At 43.4% G+C, this 23,883-nt stretch overlaps 1 protein-coding gene across 1 annotated transcript in view; it reads left to right on the top strand.

Annotated features, from left to right (window-relative positions):
• The window catches only part of KPNB1 (karyopherin subunit beta 1), a 28,272-nt gene extending 7,697 nt beyond the window's left edge, over positions 1–20,575 (top strand). The window contains exons 6-22 of the mRNA XM_042967186.1: positions 1,453–1,512; positions 2,339–2,428; positions 2,783–2,893; positions 3,696–3,797; positions 5,614–5,838; positions 6,996–7,187; positions 7,964–8,094; positions 10,113–10,260; positions 10,587–10,658; positions 11,838–11,982; positions 13,195–13,277; positions 13,774–13,881; positions 14,251–14,394; positions 14,506–14,611; positions 15,255–15,369; positions 16,363–16,524; positions 17,447–20,575. Coding sequence (XP_042823120.1) covers positions 1,453–1,512; positions 2,339–2,428; positions 2,783–2,893; positions 3,696–3,797; positions 5,614–5,838; positions 6,996–7,187; positions 7,964–8,094; positions 10,113–10,260; positions 10,587–10,658; positions 11,838–11,982; positions 13,195–13,277; positions 13,774–13,881; positions 14,251–14,394; positions 14,506–14,611; positions 15,255–15,369; positions 16,363–16,524; position 17,447 — 1,995 coding nt within the window. The 3' untranslated portion in view covers positions 17,448–20,575. The remainder of the gene's footprint in view (positions 1–1,452; positions 1,513–2,338; positions 2,429–2,782; positions 2,894–3,695; positions 3,798–5,613; positions 5,839–6,995; positions 7,188–7,963; positions 8,095–10,112; positions 10,261–10,586; positions 10,659–11,837; positions 11,983–13,194; positions 13,278–13,773; positions 13,882–14,250; positions 14,395–14,505; positions 14,612–15,254; positions 15,370–16,362; positions 16,525–17,446) is intronic.
• Positions 20,576–23,883: the final 3,308 nt, after the last annotated feature.

Raw genomic sequence — 23,883 nt, 5'->3', positions numbered from 1 at the left:
GAGCGTGGAGCCTGTTAAAAATTCTCTCGCTCTCTCTCTTTCTCTGTAAAGAAAGCAGGGGGTTGGGGGGTAACTGGCTGGCTCAGCTGGTAGAGCATGTAACTCTTGATCTTGAGGTCACGTGCTTGAGCCCCACGTTGGCCATAGAATGTACTTGAAAAAAAAATTATAGAAGTTGAACTATCTCACACCTCCTTAGAAGGGTGCTTTTGAAAATTAATATATAAAGAAAGTTTATCTTGCCTGAAAGTATTTCCCCCTATTACTTAAGTTCTGTTAAAATCTATAGTAACCTAACATTTACGTCTTAACCATTGTAAGTGTACAATTCAGTAGTGTTAAACATATTCCCGTTGTTTTGCAACCAGTCTCCAGAACTTTTTCATCTTGCAAAACTGCAACTGTATGCATTAAACAACTCTCTGTTTTCCCCTTCCCAGGCCCTGGCAACCACTCTTTCACTTTCTGTTTCTATGAATTTGATTACACTAGATACCTTATTTAAGTGTAATCAATCATACAGTATTTGATTTGCCTTTTGGTGACCAGCTTATTTCATTTAACATAATGTCTTGGGTTCATCCATGTCGCAGCATGTGTCGGAATTTCCTTTCTCAGGCTGAATAATATTCTGTTGTGGGTATACATCATGTTTTGTTTATTCATCTGTCGGTGGACATTTGGGCTGTTTCCTTTCATCTTCTGGCTGTTGTGAATACTGCTGCTATGGGCATGGGTATACAACTAGGTCTTTGAGGCCCTGGTTTCAGTTCTCTGGGACATATATACTCAAGTGGAATTGCTGGATTATGTGATCTGAAAGTTTTTTTGTATCTGTGTTGTATCTGTGTGTGTTGACACTTCAGCTGTGCTTTTTGCCATTTCTTGGTCTTGTGGACAAAGTAGGGAGGTCCAAGAAGACAAAGCAAATTGTAATTCTAATTGTTTAGGAAATAGGCTTTTTCCTTTCACATTTCAGAAGACTTAGCATAGTAGCAAATAAGTTCATTGCTCTGTTCTCCGGTATCGTACCACATTTGATGGGGATTTGCCACCTCCCGGAAAACAAATTTGTCCCCTAAGTAAAGCAGATGTTTTGAATTCTCAAATTTTAAATATAAAGAAATGGATTTTCCTAATGTAGAGATTTTTGTTTGTAACCATTTTTATTTAAACTCTGTGACCTACATTTTCCTTTCTACTTCCTCCTTGGAGTCTTGTTAGTGAAGGTCATTTTGGGGATTAAAAGATTAGGGACCTCTTTAGAGGGCAGGTCATATAATAGACACTGGGGGCAAACTCTTTTATAGCTTTCACAGTGCCATTACTATGTCAGGGCAAAGCTGCTCAATTGGTCAGGGTTATGGGAGTGCTAGGTTTTCCCTGAAGAGATAGTCTAGGATCTTCATATATGTGAAGAATCTTATTCTCTTTTTTTTATTCTTCCTGCAGTCCGAGAGGCACTTTATTATGCAGGTGGTCTGTGAAGCCACACAGTGTCCAGATACAAGGGTAAGTATGAGGTCAGATAATATGTCTTCCATCTTTCCTAGGAAATGCCATCTCTAGCATAGTAGTTTGAAATGTTGGGAATCAGGGGCACCTGGGTGACTCAGTTGGTTAAGCGTCTGACTCTTGGTTTCAGCTCAGGTCATGATCCCCTGGATCGTGAGTTTGAGCCCCACGTCAGGCTCTGTGCTGACAGCACGGAACCTGCTTGGGATTCTCTCTCTGCCCCTCCCCTGCTTGTACTCTCTCCCTCTCAAAATAAATGAATAAACATTAAAAAATAAATAGATGTTGGGAATCAGGTGATTTCAGAAATAAAGTTTGGCTGACATCTAACATTGTTTTTAGTAAAAGAGGGAAAAACAGTACTTGGAAAGTTAACATAATGTAAGTTGCTATGGTCTTATAAAAGGTTTAAGGAAGAAATGGTTTTTGGTCCCCTTTGCTACTTAATTGCTGTAATTACACAAGTGATTGTTTTCCATTGTAGCCATTGAAACAGCTTTTGCTGTTTCTGTAACCTAAACCTTGACCCTCGAGACAGGTGGGAGTAACATCCAGTCTCAGTGGCATTTGTGACTTTAGTCCCACCATAGGTTCCACAGGCACCTTTAAAGTTGAAAGAAAGAGGAAAAAGGAAAGAGGAAAGATAAATAGGGCTAGTGAAAAAAACTAAGGGAAGAGATTGATTTTTGGGAAATGATGACATTACCCAAATGTACCTCAACTGACCCTTTAGGTTACTGTCCCATTTGTGTGAAGTAGTCCTATGTCTTTGTCAGACTACATTGTTAAACTAAATAGCAAAGTAATCTTTTCTTCTTAAAAGGTACGAGTGGCTGCCTTACAAAATCTGGTAAAGATAATGTCCTTATATTATCAGTACATGGAGACGTATATGGGTCCTGCTCTTTTTGCTGTAAGTATTTCTGTTCTATGTATTTCAGCATGTAGCTAGTTGCAAAGCCCATCGTTTTTGCTGTCTTGTTATTTCTGTAATTTTTTTACTTAATGTTCTGAAATCAAGAAAACTCCTGGAGTCCTGAGTGTTAATGTTGACGCTCATCACTAATGTACTAAGCAGACTTGTACTATCTTTGTGCTGGTAAAGAGTGTATTTTTTAAATCAGTTTCCTGTTTCTACCTTTCCTTCCAGACGTAGCGTTCATAAATCTACGTTTTTGACACTTGAGTGTCTGTGGTTAGAAGCAGGGGTCTAACTTGAACTAGCACTTAATCGGGGTCTGCGGTGTCATTTTTTTTTCCTCTTAAGATCACAATTGAAGCAATGAAAAGTGACATTGATGAGGTGGCCCTACAAGGGATAGAATTCTGGTCCAATGTGTGTGATGAGGAAATGGACTTGGCCATTGAGGCTTCTGAGGTGAGCCTGGGAGAAAGTCGGTGCCGGGGGGAGAGGGCTGTTTCTCTTTGGGCTTCGGGACGTAGCTCCTTTATGGGCATTAGTCTCCTCTGGGAAGGCCTTATTTTGACTCGGCTTAGAGGGCGTCTCCATTTGTAGAGATTTTGCTTTCTCTGCTAGCCAAAGCTTCTCAGGAGGGAGACAGACCCTTAGTGAGGCATGTCATGCTTTTACCAATCAGCCAGACAGGATTTATTATAAATGTTGGTATTAGTACCGTGAACACAAGGGGGCAGCTGGCAGTCCCCATTTAATGAGGTGATGTCTGACGCCGAATTATTTCCTTTTGGAAGTCCTTATGCAAGCACGGGATGCATAATTGCCAGTTTATTAACTCTGGTGAAGGAATTTGATCTAGACAGAGGGGCTAGTTCTGCACTTTGCAGTCTTTGAACTCAAGCTTTGTTTCCAGCCTTCACTGTCTTGCACACTAAGAAACAGTTTTATTTTTGGCATCATTACGTAAACTTAGTACATCTCTTGATCCAAAGGTTAGTTAGATGACATCTTGTTAATATGAATTGAGCTTGTGAAAAAGGAATGTAGTTCTTACGATTGCCTTGGCCCTTTAAGGTGGATTTATATGTATGGCCTAAAAGAATCCCATTGAAGTAGACCAAAAAGTGAGCGCCTCCAGAGATCACAGCAAATGTTACATTTGCTAGGTGTATTTCTGTACAGACCCCTGGGCACCTCTTATTGTATGCCTCTAGTATCCGCCTGTTTGCCGCCGTCCAGAATTTGCTTTTATGTTTTTCCTCAGGCAGCCGAACAAGGACGACCTCCTGAGCACACCAGCAAGTTTTATGCCAAGGGAGCACTCCAGTACCTGGTTCCCATCCTCACACAGACACTAACCAAACAGGTGAGTTACCTCACAGATCTAGCCGGGGAAGCCGTGAAACCTTGTTGAGGATTGATTTGCTGCGGAACAGTTTCCGTGAGGGAACTCGGCAACTCTGCAGCCGGTTGGTGTTCTGTTCCGCTTGACTCGGGAACAGCCAAACAGATCTCTAAGATCCTCCGGACTCTGAGTTATTTGTGAGGGAGGACTGGGTCTGACCGTTTCGGTCTTGATGGCAGACGAGCTACATCCGCTGCTGCTCTGATTTGAGCCTTGTCCAAAGGCGTGCGGGGGGGACCTACGCTACGAAAGTTGCAGTGAAGGTTAGCGAGAGAGATGTACTAGTTTAGGCCACTTAATTTATCTGCTAACATCTGGATTGTTCTCATGAGTTCACAGTACGTGTGTACGCGTTTCAAATGTTGGTGAGGTTGGCTGAGAATTATTCACATCCCAGTGAAGGACGTCAACCCGTGGAAGAAATTTCTGATCCTTCATGATTATTAACATCCATAAGATTCAGGACAAAGGAAAAGTAATGACTTCATAAAGATGGGGGTATAAGGGATATATATAGTAGTGTATTTTATAAGGAGTGTATCTTGGCATCGTTCGCTTTTGATTTGGGGCATGACAGTCTTTCTTGGTGTGGTGTTTGGAAAGATTGTGTATCTCCTCCCTCCTGATACATGTAAAATATTACCAGAGGGCTGGGAGTGCTCTGAGGAAACCTTGTTGTCACTTTGAGCACTGCAGAATTTCCTTGGAAGCAGGGAGGTTACTTGGTTTTGGGAAAGTACGTGATTTTCAATACAACAATCTCAAAAGATGAGTAGAGACGTATTTGGTTTGAAGTGGACTGGGTTCTCTCTCAAATTTTCATCTCATCTTTGAGTTTTACAGCCACTTTTTATCTTTTGACCTTAGTGTCTTCGCTTTTGTACATTTTTGTTGTGTTTTTCGCATTTGGGAACAAATCATTCTTTAGGTGTGTAATATCCTGAAGGTGCCTAAGGCAGCCTACCTTAAATTGATTGTGTGGTGTGAGTAGCCACAGTCAGGAAGCTAGGCCTTGAATTCTAGTTTCCGGAGAAATGCGAATGGAATCTTGGTTTTGACGTTGGTTTTGGTTTAACTTTTCATTGAACTGTAATAATTATTAGCACACCAGAAGCCACCTCACGGCTTCTTCCGAGTCATTCACTCCCTCACCTTTACTACCGTAAATTAATTTTGACTGAATTTGGGCTTTACATAACTAGAATCATACGGCATATACTCTTGCTTTGCCTTTCACTTGCCGTGTGTCCCAGTTTCATCCTTCTTGTTGCATGTAGCGCGAGTCGTCTGTGTCCTTGTGTAGTATGAAGTGGGACTTCCCTCTGTCTGCATCACAGGCTATGCTGCGATGAGTCTTTGTGGAAGAGATTCAAACAGAAAGGTTTTCATGGGGTGGCTCAGTCGGTTGAGTGTCCAACTCTTGATTTCGGCTCCGGTCACGATCTCCTGGCTCATGAGATCGAGCTCTGCGTTGGGCCCCACGCCGACAGCGTGGAGCCTGTTGGGGATTCTCGCTCTGTTCCTCCCCTGCTCACGTGCCTGTGTGCTCTCTCAGAATAAATAAGTAAACTTTAATATTGTATATACGTATATATACGTTCGTACGTGGAAAGGTTTTACATTTTATGTACATCCGCAAAACTTAAGTTCCAGTGACATCTGGGAGTAGTCAGAAGACCTTTGGAGGTAGTGGATTTTTTTTTTTTTTTTTTTTTTTTTTTGAGTTGAAGTGATTCTTTGAACAAAAACTGAACTAGTGCCACATTCTCTTCATCAGGACGAAAATGACGACGACGACGACTGGAACCCCTGCAAAGCAGCAGGCGTGTGCCTCATGCTTCTGGCCACCTGCTGTGAAGATGACATCGTCCCACATGTCCTCCCCTTCATTAAAGAACACATCAAGAACCCGGATTGGCGGTACCGGGATGCAGCAGTAATGGCTTTTGGCTGTATCTTGGAAGGACCAGAGCCCAATCAGCTCAAACCACTAGTTATACAGGTGAGGCTGGGGGCTTTTAAATGGGATATTTATTACTTGAGCTTTTTACTTGAGAGTGTGCCTTTACTTTAAAAACGAAACTGTACGTAGTCCTCCACAAAGGTAATTTCTGGATTGTTAACAAAACTCAGGACTTGACAGAAAGGCAGAAAAAGTCCCCTTTAATCACGTGCTGAAGGATAACATTCTTAACTCTTAGCGTTGACCTGTGTCGCTGTCTTCTGTGTGCACGTATGTGTGTGCGGCAGGATGGGCATCTTCCTGTGCAGCAGTCTCAGGACTTGTGTTTTCACTTACCTGCTGTGTCATAAACCTTCCCCGTAATTTTTATGTGATGATTCTGTCCTTGGGACACAATGATATCTGTGTAACGAAAAGTCTTGTGGAAACAGGGTGTTTATTTTACTGTTACAAAGCGCTACGAGAGCCCATTGGAACGGAGCGCAGTGCAGTGGAACTCGGCCTCTCCCAGTGGAGCCACACGCCATTGCCACTGCGTGGAGGTGCACCACCTGGGAGATTCGGCAGAAGTCTGCTGGAAGCTTTTTCTTGCTGGACTTCTTTTTTTTTTTAATTTTTTTTTTTTTTTTTAAGGTTTTATTTATTTTTGAGACAGAGAGAGACAGAGCATGAACGGGGGAGGGGCAGAGAGAGAGGGAGACACAGAATCGGAAGCAGGCTCCAGGCTCTGAGCCATCAGCCCAGAGCCCAGCGCGGGGCTCGAACTCACGGACCGCGAGATCGTGACCTGAGCTGAGCTGAAGTCGGCCGCTTAACCGACTGAGCCACCCGGGCGCCCCTTTCTTGCTAGACTTCTAATAAAACTCTCTGCTGGGATTTGGTGAAGAGAGGACTGTTTCACTTTTCCTTTTGTTTTGATCACACTGTTGGATACAGGACAGACGTATCTTCTAAAATGACACACTGTCTTGATGCTTTGGGTTAAAACCCAACCATCAGGGGGCACTGGGTAGCTCAGTCAGAAGACTGTGGGACTCTTGGTCTTGGAGTCGTGAGTTGGAACCCCATGTTGGGTGTAGAGAGTACTGAAAAAAATTTTTAAGGAAAAATCCCAACCATCAGCATTTCCCCCTCCGAGGTGTCAGTCGACATGAATCTTAATCTTTGCTTCGCTTTGCTAATTGCTATTTTTGCAGGCTATGCCCACCCTAATAGAATTAATGAAAGACCCCAGTGTAGTTGTTCGAGATACAACCGCGTGGACTGTGGGCCGAATTTGTGAACTGCTCCCTGAAGCTGCCATCAATGATGTCTACTTAACTCCCCTGCTGCAGTGTCTGATTGAGGGCCTCAGTGCTGAACCCAGAGTGGCTTCAAACGTGTGCTGGGTAAGGGCTCTTCTTTCCACTGAGATATGGAGCTGGGCTGAGCCATGGGCAAGGAGGTAGGAAGTGTGGGAGAGAAATGGGTCTACCTCACTGGAAGGCCTTTTCTGAATAGCATCTCCTTTCTCATTTCTTCAATTAAAATGTGGGGGATGCCAATTGCATGAGCCAGTGGGAGCTGTTGACTCATGGTGAACTGGTTCCCAAACCATTTAGAACAGTCATGCTAACCCGGTGGGAAAACTATCTGGACCTGGTTTTCTTTCTTCAGTTGCTTGGGGAACAAGAAATTTTGATTAAGGTAGAGAGTTGCTAGCTACGAAAAGTACCATTGCTGAGAAGGGGGCAAAAGAGAAGGAAGGTAGGCGGCCCAAGTGCTGAGTCAGTGCAGGCTGAAGGTAGTTCATGAGGGACCTTTGGGGGTGTGGGGGAGGAAGTTCAGACAAGGAAGGAGTGGGGCTAAAAAGCCTTTCTGTAAGTGGAAAAAGAAATGACGTAGTGGCAGGTATTTGTGGCAGATGAAAGAACTCTGCTGCTGAGAGAGTTTGGGGTGGGACAAACAATATAAATAAACAAATACATAAATATTTAATTTTAAGGATACCTCTTGTTAAGTGATTGTCTTAGGACTTTGACAGGAAAAGTTGAGGATTCACTAGCATTGATTTATTCTTAGGTCAGTTGGAAAGGAACACTGCCCATAGTATGTTAAGGAGAAATGAGGTTGTCCTGGGGAGGGGTTCTTTTCAGGACTAATGTTGACTCTGTCTCTGTTTAAGGCTTTCTCCAGTCTGGCTGAAGCTGCTTATGAAGCTGCAGATGTGGCTGATGATCAGGAAGAACCAGCTACCTATTGCTTATCTTCTTCTTTTGAACTCATAGTTCAGAAGCTTCTAGAAACTACAGACAGGTGACTGATATATACAGAAGTGGGTGGTATCTTTGCATCCAAATCCTTTTGCCTTGTGTGTGGTGGGGGGCGCCTCTGTATAACCTAATCATGGGAACATAGTAACAGGAAGCATTAAAAGAGTCTTCTGGTACACTATTTGTTTAAATAAGAGAAAGGGACACCTGGCTGGCTCCGTCGTGAGAGCGTGCAACTCTTGATTTCAGGGTCATGAGTTTGAGCCCCATGTTGGGGCTAAAAAATAAGAGAAGAAAATACATGGGCGCCCTGGTGGCTCAGTCGGTTAAACGTCTGACTTCGACTCAGGTCACGATCTCACAGTTTGTGGGTTTGAGCCCCGCATTGGGCTCTGTGCCCCTCCCCCACTCACACTCTGTTTCCCTCTCTCTCTCAAAAATAAACATTTAAAAAAAGAAGAAAATACAGACTATGTCTACCTTAGAATGTTGAGGTTACAAGTGAAGTCAGAAAATAGTCTCATATAAAGAGGAATTGGTCTAGAGAGGTCCCTTCATTTTTCAGTGTCTACTGGTAACAGGAGCCTTTGATTATGGTATAAAGGAAATCGTAGCTCTTATTACGGATTTAATTGCCACACCAGATCATTTCATTAATTACTACTTTTTAAAATAGGTGAAGAACTTGGCATTAAAATGCAGTTGTTTTAGAACTGAGCTTTTGAAAAAAAATTTTTAAAGATTTATTTTTAGGGGCGTCTGGGTGGCTTAGTCGGTTAAGTGTCCTACTTCAGCTCAGGTCATGATCTTGTGGTTCATGGGTTCGAGCCCCATGTCAGGCTCTGTGCTGACAGTTCGGAGCCCAGAGCCTGCTTCAGATTCTGTGTCTCCTCTCTCTGCCCCTCCCCCACTTGTGCTCTGTCTCTCTCAAGAGTAAACGAACATTAAAAATTAAAAGAAAATATTTAAAAAAATAAAGATTTGTTTTTAAGTAATCTCTACCCCCAATATGCAGCTCGAACTTAACAACCCCAAGAACAAGAGTGACATGCTCCACCGACTGAGCCAGCCATGCGCCCGTGAAATGTAGTTCTAAGGGGTTATAAGTTGGAACGACCTTTAATTTTGGTTGTATGTGAGCTATACCTAAAGCCATGCTCAAAAGAAACCATTAGGAAGAAGGCTGGGTTTAAACTCTTCCATGCTTCCTTAGTTTATCTTTACCTCTCTGATCAAGAGTATATATAATACCATCTTTCACAGATGAATGAGGAAAATTATCTTTTTCTTAGCTATTCAGGCAACGTCTTCATTTGTCCACATGCTTTCGTCTGCATTTTATTTTTATCCCCTCCCCCCATAAACCTAAATTCTTTTTTTTTTTTTTTTTTCTTTTAATGTTTATTTTTGAGAGAGAGAGAGGGAGACACAGAATCTAAACCAGGCTCTAAGCCGTCAGCACAGACAGCACAGCTCACGGGGCTCAAACCCACGAACGGTGAGATCATGACCTGAGCCAAAGTTGGATGCTTAACTGGCTGAGCCACCCAGGCACCCTTCAGCATTTTAAACTAATTTGTTTCCCTATAATTTCAGCCCATTTCCAAAGAGTTATTCTAAAGTTTAACCAGCTCTGGAGACCCATAATGAAGATAGCCGTTGGCTTCACAGTTGAAAATTTATTTCCTGGTTGTATTGTGTTGTCAAACTCAAACCACGTTTGCAACCGTACCAGTTCTAGGATCCTTATTTTCTTCCCTTTTTGTTTTTTTTTAAACGTTATTTTTGAGACTGTGAGTGGGGGAGGGGCAGAGAGGGAAACAGAATCTGAAGCAGGCTCCAGGCTCTGTGCTGACAGCTCTGGGCTCAGACTCACGAACCATGAGATCATGACCTGAGCTGAAGTCAGATGCTTAACCGACTGAGCCCCCCCCCCCCCCCCCCCCCCCGCCCAGGCGCCCCATAGGATCCTTATTTTCTTTGCAACAAGGTCTATGTCATAACAGCTCTATTCTTTTTCTCAGGTGAGACTTTAAGATTGTTGTTGTGTCTTCCTTACAGACCTGATGGACACCAGAACAACCTGAGGAGTTCTGCATATGAGTCTCTGATGGAAATTGTGAAAAACAGTGCCAAGGATTGTTACCCTGCGGTTCAGAAGACTACTCTGGTTATCATGGAGCGACTGCAGCAGGTGCTCCAGATGGAGGTGAGACTGGGCTTTCCTGGCTTGGTCGGAGGTGGGAGGCCCATCCTCTCTTCTTGGTGTTTGCATTTACGTGTAAATATATATCTTCTCAGAACGATGTAAGGCTTATACAAAAAATGTTGCCTCTTTAAATCTGCATTGCTCATCCCAGTTACTTAGACACATCACATCATATACATCTGTAAGTTTTTTATTTCCTACGTTAGAATCAGTAAAGATTATTTAACGGTCTTGCTAAACCCAGCAAAAAATGGAAGCACTGAGGAAGTTCAGCGCTCTTTTAGAAGGTGTTTATTCAGAATATGATGATCTTCTTTTCTTTGTAGTCACATATCCAGAGCACATCGGATAGGATCCAGTTCAATGACCTTCAGTCTTTGCTCTGCGCAACTCTTCAGGTACAGTGGTGCTTTATCGCTTACCAGTTCTGAGGCCGATCAGAAAGTGTTCTCTTTTCTTCTCTGTCCGTAAAGACAGGATTTGTCTTTTGCCCAGTTTAGGGGAGGAAACTGCTCGTTTTATGATGTTGTACGGCTATGTTGTGTTGGCACCTTCCAGTCTTGGTTTTTTTAGTGGGTTGTCCAAATGCAGCCCAGCCAGATTTGGCTCCCAGCTGTGGTTCACTCGGCTAAAAAAATGAAGCCTTGAGTTTTTCTGCCATCATCTTTTGAAACAACAGTTCCTATTGGAAGCTTTATTATAATTTATGTCATCTATAGTACCTGTTACTCAAAGTAGTCTTTTGAGGGGAGACCGGGAATCTTTAAATCCAACGTCACCCATTCGTGACTGGACTCATGGAGTGGCTGAGGTGCTATTCCCTTTTTTAACCAAAGGTAGGAAAACCCTGGAAATTGCCTAATGCTTACATAGGTACTAGGTTTTAGTATTGAGTGATGCTAACTAGGTCATCTTCCTTATGAACTCTCTTTTCTTTCTTAGCCAAACTTAATTTTTTTTTTTTTAAGCTTGACTGTTAAGGTCTTTCTTGAGTTATCTGACAAATGCCGGAATGATCTGGTAACATTAGTTGAAATAAATTAAAGGCTAAGGAGGGAGGTTTGAGGAGTACTGAATTAGGATAATTCAGTTGGCTTTATTTTATCAAAGCTATTTCTTTCCTATCATCTGTAAATAGGTTAGGATATAGGAAGGATTGCTTTTTTGTTTTATGAGTAGGAACTATAATATAACCTGTTCTTCTTTAAAGCTGAAGTAAATTCAAGTGCCATTCCAGGAAGATTGGAATATGGAGGCTACTGATGGGTTTATCAGACATAAATGAAATGCAGAAGAAATGAGTTTATGTACCATGGAAGATCATCTTGTGTTCATTCTGAATTGGGGAATAGAAGGGATCTTAAAATGCATGTTTTGTTGCAGGTGATTTACACTGTGAAAGCTTTTGATTACAAAAAGTGTATTTGGCATTTCCAAAAAAAAAAAGAAAGCTAGAAAGTCAAGGAATTTAATTAAATTTTTTTTTTTTTTTTTTTTTTTTAGGAAGGTATGTTTAGTGTTCTGATTGGAAGGTTTAGAATCAACAGATCCTGAACTCTTTCTTGTTCATTTCACAGAATGTTCTCCGGAAAGTGCAACATCAAGATGCTTTGCAGATCTCTGATGTGGTCATGGCCTCCCTGTTAAGGATGTTCCAAAGCACAGCTGGGTCTGGGGGAGTGCAAGAGGATGCCCTAATGGCAGTTAGCACACTGGTGGAAGGTCAGTGAGCCAAAATTGGGCAGGGAGTGTCTTTAGGGTATGGGAGTTTCAATGGCCATGGGAAATTTTTGACCAGAGAAAGCATAGTCCTGTCTTCTCATTTACTGGGGCATGACTGGAGTGCAAAGTTGGGTTGAATATAAGCATAACTTTGTGTATAACTGCTTTGCCACTCTCACTGAAATAAACGGGGGGCCAGTTTGCATCTCAGATTGGCAACTGTTCTGGGGAAGAAACTATTATCATCTACCCCGTGTTCGTCAGGTTCCTTTTAACCCTGAAAGTCTACTTGCTTTATTGAAGTTTGGTTCCTTTCAAGGATGGAGGAAGGAAAGGTTTCTGTTTTCTTTGCTGGAACTTGCTACCTTCTGGTTCAAGTTGTAATGCTTCAGACTCCGGGTTGATCCATCACGCATGGTCCCTTGTATGGGATGGAGTAAAACATTGAGGGTTCTAGGAATTAATTGGTTTTCTGGTTGTTATATGTCTGACTATACAAAATTGCTTTGGGGGAGCCACGTCTGCTTAAGACTCTTCGAACGGCCATTTAAAAGCACATTAAAGAGCACTTCAGAAACCTGGAATGCTTCTTCAGGGATGGCCTGTAAAGTGTATTACCAAGGCCATTACCAGAGGACTACTTCTCCGAGGAGCAGACCTATTTCTAGCATAAGAAGCATATGTTCAACTGATCTGGCCACATGTAACCACCCTGACAGGACCCGGCAGTTCATTATGGCTCCCGGAGCGGTGAATTCGGAAAGAAGCCTAGTCTGCTTTCCCTGACTGGCTTGTTAAATAAGTCCTTGATGGGATTGCCCAGGGATGGACCCTGTTTTAAACCTGGCTGCCAGAGAAGACATGTTATAACCAGGTGAAGAGGTGGCCAAGAGGCAGCATTGTTAGCTCATCCAATTCAAAATTAACCCTGACGTTCCGTGAAAAAAACCACTTGGGTTTTTTTTCAGCCAAAGTGAAATCCCGCTCCGTGGAGATTTGGCATTATCTTCGGGGCATAAGAGTTAGGCCCTTCCAGCACTTAGGAATTTGACTTGTCTGAGACAGCCTTAACATCTTCACTGGAGAATTGGTAATTAATGCACGCTCCACCCAACGTGTTGTGTGGAGCGAATACATTTTGGGAGAGCCAGGATGGTTATTTTTGCTCACTTCTGTGATATCCTGTGGTGCTAACAGTTTGCTTCTTTGCAGTGTTGGGTGGTGAGTTCCTAAAGTACATGGAGGCCTTTAAACCCTTCCTGGGCATTGGATTGAAAAACTATGCTGAGTACCAGGTAGTCCATGCTTTTCAATAGAACACGTTTATATTCTCGCTTATACCGGACAGTCATTGCGGTACAAAGTCCAGACAGTCTCGGTGCACTGGCCCTGGGTGTGAACTTATTCTGTTGCCCTGAGTGTCTGAACTCAGGGCAACTCCCCAGAAGTAGTCCGTGAAAAAAACCAAGATATTAACTGCACCAGCATGGCGCCCTAAGAGCCGGGTTTTTTCCTTCTCTCTCTTTTTTTTTTTTAACCACCTGGCTCTTGCCACCATCGTTCCTGGGGAATACTGTCATTTCTGTCCTTTCTTAATGATAACCTTGGACGGCCTTAGTTTCTTTCCTGATGTACTGGTTGTTAAAATGAACTGATCTCAGAGAGGGGAGGATGTTTTCTTCTTGCACTCTAGGCTCAGGTGATAAAAGGAGCAGCAGCTAAGTGAAAATAATGCCTTACCCCGCAGTTGGCCTTTTCCGCTCGGAAGATCATTTCCTGGATTCTTTGCAGGTTTGTCTGGCAGCTGTGGGCTTAGTGGGAGACCTATGCCGTGCCCTGCAGTCCAACATCTTACCTTTCTGTGACGAGGTGATGCAGCTCCTCCTGGAGAACCTGGGGGTGAGTGTCTGCACGCACAAGCCAGTCTACTAGGATCTGAAGAAATCGTCAGTTGGAAACATGGTTAAAAACTCAGTGAGAGGGAACTCTTTAAGTTGCTGGAATGTTGGCTGTAGGCTTAGGAAGAAAGGAATTGTTCGTTTTCACAAAGTCATTCCATAAAGTAAGGTTGTAAAGTTAAAGGAACGCATGTGCTCGCTGCATGGAATGGGGGGAGGGGTGGGGGTGGTGCAGGGAAGCCAGTAAAGTGCATACATAATCCCTCTTTTCAGAGATTATGTGGTCTGTACACAGCGTATTAGTAGTCGTCATAGCCTTTGGGCGGGACACGTTGTGACTTTTATTCATTTGCTTTTCTCTCTTTATCAGAATGAAAACGTCCACAGGTCTGTGAAGCCACAGATTCTGTCAGTGTTTGGTGATATTGCCCTTGCTATTGGTGGAGAGTTTAAAAAATATCTAGAGGTCGTCTTGAATACTCTTCAGCAGGCCTCCCAAGCCCAGGTGGACAAGGTAGGCTTAAAGCTATCTTTAAGTCCAGCCCTGATTGGATGAGGGGGATTTTTGACAGTCGTGCAACTAAAGGCTCTTGGAATGATGGACGTGCTGTTTTGTCTCTTACAGTCAGACTATGACATGGTGGATTACCTGAATGAGCTAAGGGAAGGCTGCTTGGAAGCCTATACCGGAATTGTCCAGGGACTGAAGGGAGACCAGGAGAACGTGCACCGTTGAGTATACAACCCAGTTGACTCAGTCCAGAGTTCACTTAGCCAAAGGGGCTGTGCCTCTAGTTCTGTCACTTGTGAATGGAAAGGAAGGGGAGAAGGAAGCGCCCTGATGAAGAGAGTTGCTTTGGGAGAGAATATGGCCTTTCGTATTTCTGTTCCCTCTTCCTCTGCTGCTTTGTCTCCCCTTTCTTGGGCATTGTAAGGGATGGGATCCGGCAAGGCTGTGGTGCTGGTTGGCGTCTACACCAACCCTGAGTGGCAGCTGTGAGCACATACACACCCCTAGTGCAATTGAATTGAAGGACTGGGAGATCAGATTTCCTCTGTCACCTGATATTTCTGTTACTGACTAGGGAAGTATTTGTCCTTTACCTCTTTTGATACCATGGGCTTAGAGGAAAGGTCCCGTTAGTCTCTTCTGTATTATTTCTGCTTGTAATAAAAGGACTGTCTGCCTCTTGTGTTGATGTGAAGAATGATATCTTAATCTGCGAAAGGACAGTTCGGTATAACTATGTGCAGCTAATTCTCCCACCTGAAGCCAGCCTTGTGAGGGGGATAGTGTATTTGGAAACTTTGAAATGGGGGGTACAGTCCTGCCAGGGTGGGACAGTTTCATCAGACTTTCTCTTTCTTTTATAGCGGATGTGATGCTGGTACAACCCAGAGTAGAATTTATTCTGTCTTTCATTGACCACATTGCTGGAGATGAGGATCATACAGACGGAGTAGTAGCTTGTGCTGCTGGACTGATAGGGTAGGTTATATCCTATTTCCAGTGGCTAAATAGAACTTTTGGAAAATCCGAAGACATGTGGTAAAGAATTTTGAGGGTAGCCTGGATGGTGATTGTGTACTTCTTTGACATGGATATTTCTTTTTTTAGTGTCTGTTTATTTGGAGAGGGAGGGAGAAGGGGCAGAGAGAAACAGTCCTGAGCAGGCTCTGCCCTGTCAGCATAGAGCCCGACATGGGGCTCAATCCCATGAACCATGAGATCGTGATCAGAGCTGAAATCAAGAGTGGGACGCTTAACCTACTGAGCCACCCAGGCGTCCTGGTATTTCTTTAATAGAACCCATGGTGTCCTGTTACGAGTTCTCACAGGTGAGAATTTACTCCAAACCTTAGCTTGGGTCTTATTCCAGACTCCAGGTTTCTAATTTGTTTTCGCTAAACTATGAAGTGAGTTCTCAGAGGTATAGGAGCAGCATCAGATCTGTGTCCATCCCATATTCTGAGGCTGGTCAACAGATTGCCTATGTTTAGCCTCCTCTGTTGAGAGTTTCTGAGGCATCACTAGAAGAGAGAACCATGAGTTAGTTGTAGAACCTGCAGTAGTCATCCTCTCTCTTTAGAGTTCATTTTGTGCATCTGTTGAGGGTAGGTGCTCAACTTATCCCTAAAATTTCTTCCAGCTTTAAAAAGCAAGTGAATCCAGGGGCACCTGGGAGGCTCAGTTGGTTAAGTGTCCGACTCTTGATTTCGGCTCAGGTCATGACCTCACGGTTCGGGAGTTCGACCCCTGCGTCAGGCTCTGTGCTGGCAGCTTGGAGCCTGTTTGGGATTCTGTCTCCCTCTCTCTGCCTCTCCCCTGCTCGCGTTCACTCTCTCTCAAAATAAATAAACGTTAAAAAGCAGGTAAATATGAAGAAACCCACAACTAGCTTAGCACTGGTTTGGAAGGCTCAAAACGTGATAGCAGTGTCGGGCCAAGGAGCTCATTGTCAGGTGTGTTTGTTCTGCACAGGGACTTGTGTACAGCATTTGGGAAGGACGTACTGAAATTAGTAGAAGCTAGGCCAATGATCCATGAACTGTTAACTGAAGGACGGAGATCGAAGACTAACAAAGCAAAAACCCTTGCTACATGGGCAACAAAAGAACTGAGAAAACTGAAGAACCAAGCTTGGTAAGAGCTCATCTCCATTGCCCTCTTCCTTCTACTCTCTTGGGGAGGAGGCACAGTTTCTTCAGACTGTTCCGACAAGGGCTGCCTGTCTCATGGCCTTTTGTTTTGTATCCTTTCCCATATAAGTGCTTTTGAGCCAAGCCTTTGTTCCTCAGGCTTGTACTAGTGGAAGGGTCGGGCATCCTCAATCTTTCCTTGAGCCAAATACTTGATTCCTTGTGGTGATGAAGAGCAGCACTTATGTAACTAGAATTCAGTGAAGGCCCCGCATGATTTTGGGTCCTAATAAAGTCATCGGTAATGGCATTTTCCCAGAATTTTCTTTTCTACTCGCTATTCCCTTCCTCCTGCTCTTTATACTTTTTTTTTTACTGCAGCGCTTTTAGACATTGCATAGCTCTGCAGAAGATATCCAAAGTCAAGAGTTGTGTGACGCTTGCTTTTTTGTTTTTTGTTTTTTTTTAATTTTTTATTTATTTTTGAGAGAGGGGAGGGGAGAGGCAGGGAGAGAGAATCCCAAGCAGGCTCCGCATTGTCAGCATAGAGGGGCTCGCTAACTGTGATATCATGACCTGAGCTGAAATCAAGAGTCGACACCCAGGCACCCCTGACCCTTGCTTTCAGATGTAGTCTTTATTTTTTCAACTCTCAACATACTCATTGTCTTACTCCAAAGATCTCGATAAAATTGGCTATTTTGAGTTTTATCTTGTTAGCTTCCCTCCTACCCTCTTAGTATAGGTGGTAATGAGAGCAGGTAGCTGGCACATAGGAAGACAAGAAAAACAATTAGTCCTTTTATTAGGACAAACTAGACCGATTCATTTCAGGCTGGTGAGCACTTAATTGTGGGAATCAGAAGCGTTTGACTCTTCCAACTGTATGTGATCTCAAAGTTGACTTGTTTTCCGTCTGTTTTTAGATCTGTTACCATTGGGATGATAACCTGAGACCCCCACTGGAAATCTCCAATCTTTTGAAAAACCCGGAAGTGAGGAGTGTGCACGGATGCTGAATGTTTGGGAATGAGAGGATGAGTGAGTGAGGCTTGAAAACACACCACATTGAAAATCCTGCCACAGCAGCAGCCGCAGCCGCCAACAGCAGCGCTGTTAGTGAGCTAAGTAAGCACTGACTTCGTAGAAAACCATAACGTCGGCCATCTTGGAAAAGAGAAAAACGATGGATGTATTTGCTTAGGAAAAAAAAAAAAGGAAGTTCTCTCTTCCCAGGACAGGCTAGAACTAGCTTTTCTGTCTTTTGGCCGGTGCCGAGTGGAGTGACTGGTTTGGGAGAGGAGGAGGGACTGGGTTCAGCTGTGGTGCTTTGTTGTAAAAGGCAGTCTGGCCTTTGCTACTGACAAGAAAGATGGAGCCTGGGTCTCAAGCCCACCTTTGGTGTACCATTGCCACACGGTACTGTACGCGTGCCGGCTAAAAGGAGGGTGAGGGATTCTTTACGGTCTGAGAATGAGTGTGTGTGAGTGAGGCGGTATCCACATTCTCAACTTCAAGTCATTGCAGTTTCTTTTTCCCAGAAAAAAAGGGGTTAGATGTTGCATTTCATAAAACTAACCGAAGTCCTGTCTACTGATGCAGCACAAGAGATGTGTAAAAAAAAAAAAAAAAAGAAAAAAAAGAAAAAAAAAGGAAAGACGCTCTTTAGGTTTTGTTTTTTGTTTTGTTTTTTTAATTACCTTCTAGGGAAAACACTGACGAATGGTCAGAGCTCCCGTATCCTGATCTTTTCATCAAGGCGCCTTTCCTAATAATATGGTTCAACTGTGAATGTAGAAGTGGGGGGGAGGGGGGGAGAAAAAGAAAACTCTGGAGTTAGAGGATCTAGAAAAAATTAAAATACAATTGTTACAAATAAAGAATGCAGACTTCAAAACAAAAGAAAGCCACAACCCAAACAAACCAAAATTTAGATGCTCAGAAGTAGCAGCACAAAAGAAAAGGTCTCTCCTGACATGTATGGTGGCAGTCTGAACACCCCCAGAAAATTGTGCCAAAGAGTTTAAAAACAAATACACAATAAAAGTAAACACACACGCGCACACACACAGACACACACAGAGCAAACTTCAGGTAACTATTTTGGATTGCAAACGAGGATAAATTTAATGTTCAAACAATCTGATAAAATAACCATTTGGAAACTGCTTGGCCTTCTGTTCTCTTTTATTTGATTGACTACAATGCGGTATTGGTCTCTTGCTGCACTTCAAAACCAACTAATCAAAATAAAACTTAAAAATCAAAAGTATATATATACATACATATATATATACTAGGACTCTTGTGATGAAAATGGCACTTGAAAAAGGTTTTATTTTTCCACTGAAGTTGAAGATTAATAAAATGGTGTCAGACATTCCCCTGGTCACACACTTTAATATTTTTTTAAAAGTGTGATGTGCTATGAGAACCATAAAGCAGACTTCGCTATTTTCCCTTTTACAAGGGAACAGGGCACCCGGAATTTTGGGTTTAGAATCTTTCAGCAATAAGGAGGGATGTCGGTGAGCTTTGACCCCCTTTTGGTTTTTGCAGTTACTAGTAGTTTTTTGCTGGCATTTTGAATATGCTGCTTTCAAAAACACCAAGGAAGATCTTTAATTGCTTCCTGGTGTTTGGAGGATTAAAAAACAAGACCTTAAATTCCCACTTTCATTTCCATTCTAGCAAAAAAAAAATGTGGGCTTACATTTTTCTCTTTGCCATTTTCCCCTCCCCATCCAAGCCTTCCATTCATAAGTGGGATTGGCTCGGTTTTGCTCATCCATATGGCAGCATCTCTAATCGCTCTTGTACAGGGTATCAGATATTGTGCCTTTTGGTGCCAGGTTCAAAGTCAAGTGCCGATCTATGAACCAGTGTACAAAAAAAAAAAAAAAAGAAAACACAAAAAACAGGTGTTTGAAGGAAAGACTCCGTTGTGAATAGTTTGTACCACCTGCTAAGCCCTACTAAGAAGAGACCTGACCCTCTAATCCCGTTTAAATGTTAGTTGTCCCTTGAGGAGAGGGTGATACACTAACCATTCCTGATAGATAGGGGTTGGTCAGGGCTTAGGGAGGGGGCAGGAATGTTGGGGAGAAAAAAAATCTGATCATTCCTCAGTGCTACCCATTTCTGTCCTGTGTGGGCTGCTTAGCTAGACAGCAGGAGAATAAAGTACACCGAGAACCATAATGGAAACAAAACCTTCCGTGTGTTTTGTCATGTTTTGTTCCAGGGAAGCAGTTGACAAGTGCTGTTATTAACGCTTTTTCCCAGATCCATTCAGTGATGGAGAGGAGGAAAATGGGCTGGTTGGACTGTGGTCTTGGTGCCTTGCAGGCGTTCTACACTGGTTATGCATTTAATCCTCTTTCCTAGTTACTTTTGGCTAGTGGGTTTTCCAGAGTCTGGGCTTTTTTACCCTTAATCGATTGTACCACCTAAGGTAACTGGGTGCAAAATGCATTCAGTCCACTCACTGTCTGGGCCTTCCCCACCCTAGTCTTGGCACATTCCTTCAAGAATGTAGTTACCGTCTGCTTGGGAAGATGTCAGTGCAAATGTGAAGCAAATGGGCATCGGACTAGGCTTTGGTTTGCCGTAAGTGGCAGCTGCCTATATCAATTACGATTACATTTATTAATTTTGCTTTTCATTTTCCTGGTTCCCCTCAGCTCCCCTCTGTTGAAATGTTGAACTTTGGACTGTCAGAGGCAACTGTAATCTTGCCTTAGGGACTTGCGGAGAAAGGGAGGGGAAATGCTCAGTGTAGTGTTTTCACTTTCAGAACCAAGTAATCTAGTCACTCTGATATTTAAGAAGTGTGTTAGTCCGACTTTTATGAGAAATCTCAACTCCATCAGCTTTTGATAGCATCTTGGTTTTGAAACAACTTCAGTCTGTAATTGGCATTCAGAATGCCCTTGGCATGCCAGTCTGTGATGGCATTAAAGACCTGTTAAAACACTTGAGCCCAACTTTATTAACCAAAACTGATACCACCATCTTTATCTTCTAAATAAAGTCCGCTTTATTTTTATTTTCAACATTTTGCTGCTTCATTTTTGGTTCCACATGGTGTCACCTTGGAGGCGAAATGAATGGTTTGAAAGAAGCTGGAACGTGTGGTGGTGATGTGCGTGTGAGTTGGGGAAAGGAAGGACACATCGGTCTTAAAAACAGACACTGCGTAGTGTGATGGGAAATGAGTGAAAATAACTGGCCTACAAAGCGGTGGGGAGGAGGTTTTTGTTCCGAGTGCTTCTGAACCCGCAGGAGATGGTCTCTGTCTTGTGCATATTTTTCAGGCGAATCTGGTTGGTTTAATGGCTCCTCCAAAACTGGCTTTTGACATGGCTCGCAGTGTGTATTTAATTTCTACTTCCACATCCCGCCCTCCCCCCCCCCGAAATTTGTAGAGGGAAAAACACTAACTTGGGATTTAAGAGATTAGGTACGTTCTTCACTGTTGCTTATTAGCGTAGTGATGCCTGCAGGCTACTTTCTGGGTTTATGTTGGGCAAGTGAACTGAGGGCTGACCATAATTTTCCTCCCTTAGCCTCCATGTGGCCTTCCACTTTTCTGATTGCACCCCCCGTCAGAAAGTTTTGATCATGCATACCCCCATGTGTTTATAAATTATATACCTGTACTACTGTACCCCTATATTGTGTAACATAAGACACAAAAATAGATATTAAAAAGCGATTATATGAAAAATACATAAATAGAAGTTCTAATATTTTATTTCTATGCCCAATTTTGGAGATTACTGGGTTATAAAGGGTAACTTCTAATTCTTCTAAGACATTAAATCCTGGGCAATGGCAGTCAACCAAGGACATTTCTCCAGGGAACATGCACCGAGAGAAAAAGAATGATACCGGTTCGTGGCGCAGGGAGGGGCTGCTTCTCCCAGGAATTTTTTTCTTCCTTTTCAGGAGTTCTCCAGGTAATTCCCCGTTCCCACATACCCCTCCCCGACAGACACCCAAGAAGCACACACAGTACGAGGCTACGGTTCCACCTGGCCTCACTAAGGGTTCCAGCTCCGACCTGCCGGAGGTGAAAAACACTAAACACTGAGAAAATGTTATGTGTCCCGTTGTATCAATTTTCACACCAACTTTAGCAATCACTGTTCTCATTTTCCTAATGAGAAAAGAGGCGCAGGAAGACATTCATCAGACCACGTGGAGCTCGAATTCAAAGCCAGGTGTCTCAGATACCAACACCCAAGCTTGTCTCACATTTGCCCTAGACAGATGCTGTCAGTGCCTTAGCGATACAAAACGAGGGTCTGTGCTGTCCATATTTGTAATGTGCCATGCATTTCCTTCGCAGCACTATCTAAAAGTCTATTTTAAATTTTTTATTGCCGGTTTTCCCGATTATAACGTAAGCTCCCTGATGCAGTGACCTTGGCTGTCTTCCTTACCACTGTATCCCCAGCCTAGAGCAGTGCCTGACATATAGCAGACCTTCAATAAATACTTGTCAGTACAGTTCCGGGAGTTGCTGGAAATGCATCACCTACCTAGCAGTATCCAGAAACCTGAGAAAGGAGGGCCTCAGGATACCAGGCTCCCAGCTCTTCCCCCTCCTCATTTGCTGGATGACTTCAGGCTAGCCTCTTAGCCTTGAATTAGCTGGAGGAATGGGAACAAGATTAGTCAGTAGTCGCTATATGGTGTCTGTTTCATGCACTTACCCAGTGCCAGGCTTATAATAAGCATCTTATGTAGAGTGGTAGAAGTAATCCTCATCAACGCTGTAACCAAGGTACCAACTTAGTCCCATTTTATAGATGAAGAAACAAGCACAGGGGAGGGGCTAAGAACCTTGCCGCAAGTCACGTGGGCTAAGGCGGTGCTTGTCCCACTGGGCGGCTGCAAACCACGTGGGATGCAGTGGAGCCTCTGCTCCCAGCGAGCTTACACCGTGCGAGCAGGGAGATCCCTGGATGAAGCGTTGTTGGAATTAAACAGCAAAGCCGCGTTGCCTTGATTCAATAATGAGGTCCGCTGTTGACCTTTTGACGGTGGTCAAAGTCTTAATTTAGGGGTCAGGGGTGGCATTTTCTCCTAAAATCAACTTTCCTCCCAATTGGGAGTTTGAACCGTCTCCTCGTACTTACCCGTCTTCCCACTGAGCCAGAAGATTTTTGGGAACCAGGGTTGGGGGAAGGGTGTTAGAGGTGCCTGGTGGCCAGAAAGGCCACAGGGCTGCTGAGTAAGCTCTACATCTGAATTACCCGGGCGCTGTCAGCTGATCCTGGGCAGCACAGCCAGAGCTGTTCCCTCTCCCAGGAGCCCCTAGGCTGTAAGTTCCTGAGCTGAGCTCTCCTCCACGTGAAAAGGACCTCAGCTGAAAGTACATCTCAGCTCTGGCACCCGGACTGAGCTCGGGCTGCAGGGGGGCAGCCTGTCACCATCCTGAGGGAAAGAGAATGAAGAAATGACTCTGTATGAATAATCTCTCCCTGTTATTTTCTGAGCTTTGCCCTTCAAAATATTGTACAGTCTTTCGAGTATGACCGTGGGCAAATTCTTCAACTTCCCTGAGCCTCAGTTTTGTCATTTTTCTTTTTCTTTTTTTTCTTGAGAGTGTGAGCAGGGGAGGGACAGAAAGGGGGATAGAAGATCCAAAGCAGACTATACGTTAAGAGCAGCAAGCCGATCGTAGGGCTGGGACCCACGAACTGCAAGATCATGACCTGAGTCAAAGTTGGACGCTCAAGCCACGCAGGCACCCCTCAGTTTTGTCATTTGTAAGACAGAGATCCCAGTGAAAGGTAGCCCATATAAAGTTCTTAGCACAGTGACTTACCATGCACTAATTAATTGATCAACAGCTATTATTATGTGCCAGGCACTGTTCAAGGCACTGGGGATGCAACAGTGAAGGAAGCAAATAAGGAGCCCCATCTCCTTCTGATGGGGCTCACGGTCTAATGAATAGCGACAAATATTAAGTATTCAAAAATTCAATATAATAATTTTAAAAATTCTATAAAAAAGTTCTGTTTGGGAAAGAGCAGATATGAACATGGTCTTGGAAAATATGAAGCCATTAAAAAAAACAAAAAACAAAAACCACACACAACTATTTCCACTCAAGTCTTGCTTAATTTGATTACAGGACGTGTGTTACTGCCACAGGAATTTGGGAATTTGTTGAAGGAATGAGTCTTTTTTTTTTTTTTTTTTTAATTTAAAGTAATCTCCACCCGCAGCATGGGGCTTGAACCCACAACCCCCCAGAGATCGAGAGTCACATGCTCCACCTGAGCCAGGCAGGTGCCCCAGAGGAATGAGTCTTTCCATCACTGCCCAAACCTCTGATTTGATGGCA

The sequence above is a fragment of the Panthera tigris genome, chromosome E1 (assembly GCF_018350195.1).
Source record: "Panthera tigris isolate Pti1 chromosome E1, P.tigris_Pti1_mat1.1, whole genome shotgun sequence".
Lineage (NCBI taxonomy): Eukaryota > Metazoa > Chordata > Mammalia > Carnivora > Felidae > Panthera > Panthera tigris.
The sequence above is the reverse complement of the archived record's forward strand: the minus strand, read 5'-3'. Positions and strand labels throughout refer to the sequence as shown.